A 10,064-nucleotide genomic window follows, 5' to 3' on the forward strand; every position below is an offset into this window, starting at 1 on the left:
TGGAAGCCGGAACTTCGTCTACACAGTGATCCCACACGATCTCTCTCACTACACAGGTTGATCTCAACAGATCACACTCCCTCACAGTTGATCTACACAAGATCTCACTCACACAGCAGAAGAAAAGATGCAAGAACCTCTCTTTACACAGCCCCTATAGCAAAGAGAAGGTTTACTAAAGCTGGGAAGTGAATCACACTTAAAACAGAGAGAAAACAGGCTTTGAAAATTTTTCTCAGGAAACAGAAAGCTCTCTCTGGTTTTTGCAAACGTTAGGGCTGAGGAAGAAGAAGAAGTCTGGGGGGTTTTTATAGAAGAGATTAAATCATTTTAAAACAAAACCCAATCTTCCCATTTAGGAAGATAATCTTCTTTTCAGATTGTTAGCTCAGACTGTGCCAAACACTATTAAGTGAAAGCACAACAAACGAGGCAAAACGACCGTTTTAAAAAGTAGCGATTGACTGAAGGAAATTTCGGTCGTCCGAAATAAACCTTCGGTCGACCGAAAAACTTAGTCGGTCGACCGACCGAAAAATTCGGTCGACCGCCATCCGCTTCGAAAACTTGGAAAACAAACAGAACCATCGTCGACCGGCGCGGTCGACCGATTTGAAAGTCGAGATTTCGGTCGACGGTACCGGTCGACCGACGACCTCTCTGGAAAATTCTGAGGAATGGTCATGGGAGCGGTCGACCGGACCGGTCGACCGCTTTCTGACATTTTGCAGAAAACAGATTTTTGACCAACTTGAAATATTTGCAAAATATTTATTTGACCTCTGAAAATTCTGAAACTTTATAAAATATTTTTAATACTAAAAACAAATTGTTTGAAAAAAAATTTTGCAGATAGGTCCTCATACTTGTGAAAAATAGTATTTTGTGAAAACGCTTAAAAAACACAAGTAATAGGTCCTCATACTTGTGAAAAATAGTATTTTGTGAAAACGCTTAAAAAACACAAGTATGAAAACGTGAGTGTGATTCCCAATAGCTTCAAGTAAAATCAGTAACTCTTTGCCTACATTCTAGCACTAGAGAGAAAAGCAAAAGAAAGCTAATATCCTCATATAGAGAACAATACTTGAGCTTTGATATAGCTTGAATCGGATGAAGCTTTTATTCGAATTTGTCGTTCTTGCAATAACGTTGCTTCATCTCTTGGCCTCCTCCTCCTTTGGATATCTTCGTTGTAGCGTATATTCCATCCATCCTCCATTAATGGCACTAACGAGCTTAATAAAGGAATTTGCTACATTTACACTCAATAAGCCATTAGTACCGATAATGGTGGTTGTAAGAACATCATCAAAACATAAGGGCTAACACAAGAGTCGCCACCTCTGCTGCTAGCTCCTCGACATCTAGCTCATTTCCCTTTTAATTGGCCGACTCAACTACTGCCATTTCACCCACCCACCCCCCCCAGCTTGTACAGGGGACTCCTAATCAACCACGACGATCTTGACCGACTTGACCCAAGCAACCTCAGAGAGAGGGACGAGGGAATTTTCGCCTTCCTCAGCTTCTTGATCTTGAGCAACCTCCCTTGCTGCGGCCACATCCCTGCTATGCGCTAGTTCAGCACTCCCAGAAGGACTTTGGATGCCCACTCTTCTCAATTGCCTCTTTTTCCTCTCAAACCTCTCGACCTTGGTAATAGAAGCACTTGGCCCGGCCAACTAAGCCACAATTTCAACTGCTTTCGCTGCGACCTCCTCGGTCTCTTCTAGGTCCAAGCAAATCTCAAGCGTATTTGGGGCCTGATTAGGGCATCTACCTTATATTGGCTCCGCTAGCGGCAACATCAAGACCGTTGCTCGAACTTTGTCTTCTTCAGTCGGTGAAATCCCGGAGATGCCGGCCACTCATAAGATCGAATGATCAAACATGTTCTAATTCCTATATGACTCAAAGTAGGCCCGAATCCTCTCGAGCCCATGCTTTTCCTCGGCCGTAAGAAAATCTGGCTTTAGGATGTCCTTCTTATTATCGGGCGAAGCCGAGCAAGATAGAATCGGTTTGGGCCCAAAGATCCAGATGATCTTCTCCTTTTAGTCCTTGTTCGTCTCAGGAGAGTTCGAGACGACTTTGAAACCACCCAGAGTCTAGAAGTAATAGTGGATCTTGTTCTTCCCAGTCTTGACACTGAGGAGGTGGCCAAGGATTTAGAAAGTTGGCTCGACTCCCACACGGTGACAGATCACCACAAACCCCACCATTGTGGCAATGGAGTTCGACTTAATCTGAGAAGGCAAGACCCCCAGAGCCTCGAAGGTGCGGCGAAGAAACAGGTGGAACGGAAAGCGAATGCCATACTCCAAATGCTTGATATACACCAGAGCGATGATGCCGATGTGGTTATACACTACCTGATTCTTCTCCGACACTAACAGCGTGAACTTACGACGGATATAGAAGCGGTTGTAGTAGCCCTTGAGCACCATAGAGTGCATCTTCGAGTGAAACTTCCATAGTAGATCGATCCTGGCCTCATTATCAGTGGTGGCGACGGTAGAAGATGAAGCCATTTGTGAGTTCTGAGTCTCGAGTGAAGGAGATCACTGGAAGATGCAGAGAAGATGATTGGAAATCGCTCAAGCATCAAGAGTTTTAGGGTTTTGAAAGTAAAGCTAACCCTTCCGAAGAGTAGAGGTATATATAGGCATGGAGGCAGGCACGTGGTGAGATCACAGCGGTCAACTTGGTCGTTGATGGACGGCTATGATCAATCTCGGTATTCAACAGACCACTTAGGAACCCGAAGCACTACCTTCTAATTGGCATGCATTCCGCGCTCAGAGAACGAGGCAACACTAACACATGATCTCCCATGATATCAGAACGTCACATCAAAAGCGACCCCTCAGTGATCTCTCTTAAATGTGCCTCAAAATCTCAACAGCCAATAGTTCATTTCACTCGGATTCAGCCACCCAAGTCGAAGTAAAAGGGGCCAATGTTACTACACAAAAACGACTAAGTGTTAACCCTCTCCAGGAGCCGTCACATGTCTGTATTAACTAAGCATCAGATCAACTTTACCCTAGGCAGGATGGCTCAAGCAACATCGAGACTCGACCCTTCCTAAGGTAGGTTGTGTTGAAAGGCGTCCTCACTCGAAGCCACTACTTGAGTCAACCCTACTCCCCTACACCCTACGAGGCCAGGTCAAGAACTTTCGAATCCAAGATGAAAAAAGCAGCATTTATCGGCCTGCTCGCAAGAATGGAACGAAAGGCGTCATGTGTCGACCCTCTCAAGGAGACGAGTCAAAAGGCGGTTTGTCCTTGAATCCCCTATCAATAGTCGATCACCATCACATTGAATGCATGATCAGAATCATCATTGCTTCAGCCCCAAAAGTCTTTATGACTCATCAGACCTCGTCAACACCATGCATTTCTCATCGCCATCACATTAAATGCATAGGTGACTCATCCTCTCTGCAACCAACACCTGTAAAATAACTGTCGATTGCGCCGTCTGCTTGGACTTGGCCAAAGTTATGCAATTGCTCCTCTGGACTTGCTGTAAATAGAGGCGTTGTCTGCTGCATATGGGTAAGAAAATTTCTTGCTACTGAACACACTTTAACCCTACTTCTTCTCCACTCAAGCTCACTACTGACTTGATCGTCAGAGGAACCACCGGAGACCCCATCTCCGATCCTCTCACGTGTTGTTCATGTACAGGAATGGATTCTCTACTCTAGAGTCGACTGTCTAAAGAAGATTAATGGACTCTAATACACTGACAAATCCACAATTAATCCCCTATTTGATAACTGACATCAACAAGTGGGGAATTTCACAGTTTTTATTTGATGGTGATAATGGATTATGTTCGATCCCATGATTTTCCACGTAGAGGATTTTCTACGTTAAATCTTGTGTATGATTCTTTTTATTGCGCTTAGTGGTTTACAATGTTTTTGCATGTTCTAAAAATCCCAATAGTACTTGCTGATCGAGATCATATAGTTTATTCATTCGAGTCATAAGGCAATTTCGGACATTGCAATTATTAATCCATGTAGCATGACAATGCACCACATGCAATAAGAGAAGCTAGCCATTTCTCATATTTGAACTATTTTATTAGCACATATCCTCAATAATTTTATTTGCAACAAAACAATTTTCTCTTTCTCTCATCCTCTCTCCCCCACCCACCGCTAAGGATCGAAATAGCATTTATAGCCAATAATAATATGTACGAGAGAGATTTCTTTTTTCTCTTTTTTGTGAATAAACTCTCTTGTTGCAGAAGTATGTATTCATAAAGTAATTAAGGAATAACAAGTAACTAACCTCTGACAATTAACTCTTGAAATACATAAACAATGAAATTGCACCCTTGATGCAGGAACCCCAGGATGCATACTGATAACCCAATGTTTCAAACTTATTTACGCTTATGCAGATGGCTTGAGATTTCACAATTAATTTTCCTGTGAATAAATTATATGTTAATTTACAGAAGAAGAATTAGCATTTGATTGCGTAAATCTGTGTCGGTATACATATGTAACAATGGTTGGGATATAATATTTTTCATGAAGGTGTAGCGGTGGTAGGAATCCGGAGTACTTGTTGCAGTAATCTTGCAGCAAGACGTTGTGAGATTCCCCCAACAACTTGTCCGCTAAGGTTGCGAGCTTCTGGTTCTTGAAGAACCTGTCAACACATAAGAAAAATCGCATAAGATTTTTGTTTACAATGAAAAACATGAATCTATATCAAGATAAGAAAATAAAAACAAAAGAAAGGAAGTTTTTGGTAAAAATATAACAGATACGGAGAGATTGTTCGGAAAATTTCCTCACTCTGTCATTCTTTAAATAGACAAGAATTTACCAGCAGAAACTTCAAGTGCTTGCATTCAGTTTATTAATTGTAGCATTGTTTCAAGGACAGCTCCCTTTGGAAAGCGTATTTTCCCATCAAAACCATTTCTGAATCCTCATTATATTAAGATTTCTCAACTTGCAGAACTTTTAAGCAGCTGCAGCTGTAACGTATTATTAGAAAACACGCCTAAGTACCTACCCAGTGGAACAAAATTTACCTAATCTGCCAGACTCATTTGCTAAAATTGAAAAACAACGTTTACACGTATAGAATTCAGCTTCACGGCCAGGAAAACCCATATTTTAAATATTTTGAACCTAGTCAATGATATACCTATAGACCCCTTAATGAAGGAAAAAACTAATCCAACCTTGGGTTGACCAGAGATCAGCATTACAGCTTAAAAGAAGCCCCTGGTGCTTAACCATCATCTTTCTTGATACGAGGTTGGCATTTGTTATAAACCACTTGTTCACGAAAGTAATTCCGTTCTAAAAGTGTCACTACGATTTGAATCTGCATACGATTAGTATTTGGACATGTCCATTGTCGCCACCCTTCTAGCAAATGAAGTTGCTTCTAAACAATACAGGAGAGGAGTCCCCCCCCCCCCCCCCCCCCCCACAACACAACACCANAACAAACAGAAAGCAATTTGTGGGAGTGATTAGAATTATCTCATTATGACCCACAGTGAAGTTTGCTGGAGAATAGAGGAAGAGTGCAAAACATACAAGAAAGATGGTTAGCTGCTACTTTGAGGTTAATTCATGATGAATCCAACAATCAATTCATCAGTTGGACAGGATCACTTACATTTGATTGGAGAAATGGTTTTTCAGTTGCTTCTCTTTCATTATAACTCTCTTGTGCAACTATAGAATTGTCTGTATCTTTATCAACCTCTATTGACATATAGAAAACTACAGGTTTATGCAATGTATGTGCACATTGAGCACAATAGTTAAAAAGAGAGATGTTTATCATTAATTCTCGAAGAAAACATCTCATGAGATAAGTAGAAACCTTTCCAGTTGGTTTCAAGTACAATGTGGACAGTCTTGATGATGTAACTAAAAAATGGACTGTGTTACATATATGGCATACTAATGGTATATTGAGGTTGAAGATTGGTGAACAAGCGTATTTTAGGGATATTCAAATACAGTTGTGTGGACTGGGGGTCAACGGAGTGCAGTCATTCTTTCCCCTCTCCCGTCAAAGGGGAAGGAAGCATCATTTCTCAAGCCCAAGGGGCTTAAGGCAATCTTGCCTAAATAATAGCCTGATATGAGGAACTAGCACAGTTGAAATATGCTGCTTATATGATAGAGTTGGTCATAGGTTGAAGGAACTCTAACAGCCAAAAGAAGAAACTTTTACCCATCAAAATAGAGAAGTCAGAACTAATTACCTTAATCAACGTAAGAAAAAAAAAGGAAACTTTTCAAATAGAAACTGAAGGAAAACTGATCATTCACTAATTGATGCATCTTTAAGTCGAATAAACAGGTGAGAGAAGTTACCCGTAGAATAGGCAACAGAAGGCTTGGATCAAAATTTTGCGAGGATCTCAAAAGGCCCCATATTCTAAACACCCTATCACGGAGTTCAAGCATTCGTTCCCGATCACCATCATCCATCCTAAAGGGCTGTGTGGTTCCATTAGATATAATACTTTTCACAGGCTCAGGAATGGAATTGTACGTATCTATCATTGTGCCAAAAACAACTGCTTCAGTGACACACACAGCCTCTTTCCCAACTAGGGCTCTCAGTTCTTCTCCACCAGGACCCAGTAATAGCTTCAATACCGGCTGTAAAGCCTCTTTAGCTGTAAAATCTCTATCTTTTCGCCCCTGAACCAGAAGATTTTCAAGCCTATTCCACCTGTATATAAACATGTACAATATGAGCTAAATAGTTTTCCATGATAAGGCTTCTTAGAATCTATAGTAAGAAAAATAGTTTACCAACAGAAGGACGTGCCTGAATCTGCCATCTTTGAACAAAAGCTCTATAAGAGCATCTCTAAGGTATGGATTCGGGTCAGTGAGAAGCCTTTTTGCAAAATATGGATATGAAGCAGCAAGGACCTTAAAATTGGGATCGGCATATAGTGCTAGACCTTCCAGCACCGTGAGAGATCTCAATATCAGTGCATAGTATGCTGGAACTGCAAGAAGTAAACCAGTGATTCAGCGAAATATCATATATTTTCTACAGGGGAAGTTTTCATTTTCTACACGAACATAATAAATTTTTGCTTAGATGTTTTCCATTGCCATACAACTTGCAAAACAAAAAACATGAGCAAACTTGCTTGCCAAGTAAATAAAAACTCACCATTAAATGGATACTGATATAAAACATTTCCTAGGCCATCCACAAGGGTCTTGAAGTTGAGTTCACTGACAGTTGCATTAAGTGCATCATCAAAGAAGCTTCTAAGTGCAGGCACAATCGGAGAAACATCTACATCAGGTGACAAAAAGTTCAAGGCATAGTAATCTTGAGCCATAGCTTCATAGTCCCGATTAACCAAATGAACAACATGACCAATAATAGCAGATCTTGCATCTTCTGGGGTTTCACTCATCATCCCAAAATCAAGAAAAGCAAGTTTACCATCAGGTGTAGCAAGGAGGTTCCCTGGATGAGGATCGGCATGAAAGTATCCATATTCAAGCAACTGCCTCAAGCTACATTGAATACCAGTGTTAACTAAATCTAGCAACTTCAGGCCTTGCTTCTCAATAGCTTCTTGCTCACTTAATTTGACACCATCAACCCAGTCCATGGTCAATACTTTAACACTTGTGTAATCCCAAAATATATCTGGTACTAGAACATCTGCCTTATCAGCATATAACTTCTTAAATCTCCGAGCATTTTGACCTTCCTGCACAGAGATTTAGTAACAACAAGACTTAATCCAATGTGATGCTTTTGTTGGATCCTATAATTTCTATTTCGGCTGCCACAAGACAGTAAGAAATATCATACAAATTAGATTTTGTACAGGACTAATTATAGGGGATTTTGTGCTAAAGTTTACATGATTTGCCTGATAAACTTTTGGATAAAGTGATTTCCTAACATGATATTAGAGTTTTAGGTCTGAAGAGGTTCTAGGTTTAAGTATCATCAATTTCAATTTAGATATATGCTATTTTCTTCATTTATTCCATATTTACAAGTGAGTCATTTTATGTCAGAGTCCTCTGCACATGGACCAAAAGTCCCATGTGAGAGAAAAAATCATGTAAAGTTGTTTGATATACATGATTAGTTCATAACCAATCACCTTAAATATAAGATAAAATATGTTTTATGACATATACCTGCACATAATTTAGCTCTTGATAGACCCTGCGTGCAAACTCGTCAATTAGAGCAACAACATCGCTGGAAATAAAGTCCACATATTTATTTATTAGGAAACCCAAACCCCTAATAAGATAAAAATCCAGGCCAATAGCTTCTTCGATACCCGGGCGTTGCACCTTCACAGCAACAATCTGACCAGAATATTTCAGTTGTGCTTTGTAAACTTGCCCTAAACTGGCAGCTGCAATGGGAGATGGTGATATCACTGAGTAAATGGAATCAAGAGGTAATCCCAGCTCCCTCTCAATGCATGCAAATGCCTCAGCATCTGGAAATGTAGGTAGTGCATCCTGTCAAATGAGGAAAAAATTATGTTAAGCCTTGAAAACTAGTCTCCAATAACCGTCGATGAGATATATTCACCACACAGAGGAATCTAGTTGATAAGCATGACCCATGACCATCTAATAACAAAGTTTTATGGAAATTTGGAAATGTGTTTTCTGAAAAATGAGAAGACTGGCAGAATAATTATCCCGCATACTGAAATTCTTTTCTTTTAGGATACTTCCTCTCAAAATGAAAACAAAGGTGACTGACACGGTGCAAGATCGGAAAATTTTACTTATCTTTGTCTGTAGGCAAAAGAATGGAGAAAAAAATCAAATGTCATTCCAGCTCACAACCAAAGGTTTTACTCATGCTTGTATATGGTTCAAACCCACATATACAATTACACATTTCTACTGTATTGTCCGTAAGAACTCCATTATCTTCTAGTTTTAGGGCTAAGTTAGACATATTTTGAAAAACGTTGGCACCATCATGACCTAAGTGCTCTTTCAGGAAGAAAAACATGAACAAAGAATGTAACAATAATATTGCGAAGGAACTTCTAGTTTTAGATCTACCAAAGTGCCATTTAAGGATCACCACAAAATAGGATTAAGATACTGAGATCCAACCTGGGATTCATAAATATTACATGAACTCAATTCCACAAATAGTGAGAAACAGTCCATGAGGCACCATCTTTTAGTTACCAACAACCAAATGAGCTTGTTAAAGTGGAAAATAGAAGTCTGCAGCATGGGTCTTCAGAAGAAATGCAACATAGTTACATACGTTATATCTCATAATATGTAAGATGTATGCTAGAATCTCTACTTTATTTATATAATAAAACTTACGCTTATTAAATCTTGTAACCAGTAGCCTGCCTGAATATACTAGTCAATAGAGGAAGTGTTTTTCAATCGTAGTTGAGACTTGATAGATCACAATATGCTAGGTTCACCTCAACTTTAGTGTTTATGTTGCTAGAAACATTATGGAAGTTGGAATCGTTGCATTAAACATTGCATATTATGGTGTTCAACTAGTCTAATCTATTTTCTTCCAGAATTCATGCGACCTCAAGTATACTGCTAAAGATTCCTATTCAGCTGATTACAAATACGAGCTTAAAGAAAGAAAATAATTCATATAACCAATCCTGGTTATTCAGGATAAAGGCTTTTGTTCTTGTGGCTATACTGCTCAAATCAGTGTGCCCTAAAGTAGTTATCGATAAACAAAAATATATGCATATTATGTCATAATGCTAAGACTTACCCTTTTAACTCCATGATTAAGATATAGAATACCATCTGTGATTATATTCAAATCTAATCAAGGGATACATTTCAAAGGCTAATTAGTAGCCACCATAGTCCCTAATCTGGTAGCAGACAGTTACTGAGTGAAAAAGCTGATAATCATCCACCTTTAAACTGTATAAGGCTGGACATAAAATATTTATTTTCAAGCACACACGCACGCATACACAAATTAATTTATTTATCCCCCCCGCCCAAACCCCCAACCCCCCCCCCCCCC

General features: G+C 39.6%; 1 protein-coding gene across 1 annotated transcript in view; it reads right to left on the reverse strand.

The window, feature by feature from the left end:
* Positions 4,401-10,064, reverse strand: part of LOC109843824 (uncharacterized aarF domain-containing protein kinase At1g79600, chloroplastic) — a 7,977-nt gene continuing 2,313 nt past the window's right edge. Inside the window, 5 exon segments of the mRNA XM_020412791.1 lie at positions 4,401-4,682; positions 6,383-6,746; positions 6,846-7,032; positions 7,203-7,758; positions 8,201-8,536. Coding sequence (XP_020268380.1) covers positions 4,560-4,682; positions 6,383-6,746; positions 6,846-7,032; positions 7,203-7,758; positions 8,201-8,536 — 1,566 coding nt within the window. The 3' untranslated portion in view covers positions 4,401-4,559.

The sequence above is a fragment of the Asparagus officinalis genome, chromosome 5, assembly GCF_001876935.1.
Source record: "Asparagus officinalis chromosome 5, Aspof.V1, whole genome shotgun sequence".
Lineage (NCBI taxonomy): Eukaryota > Viridiplantae > Streptophyta > Magnoliopsida > Asparagales > Asparagaceae > Asparagus > Asparagus officinalis.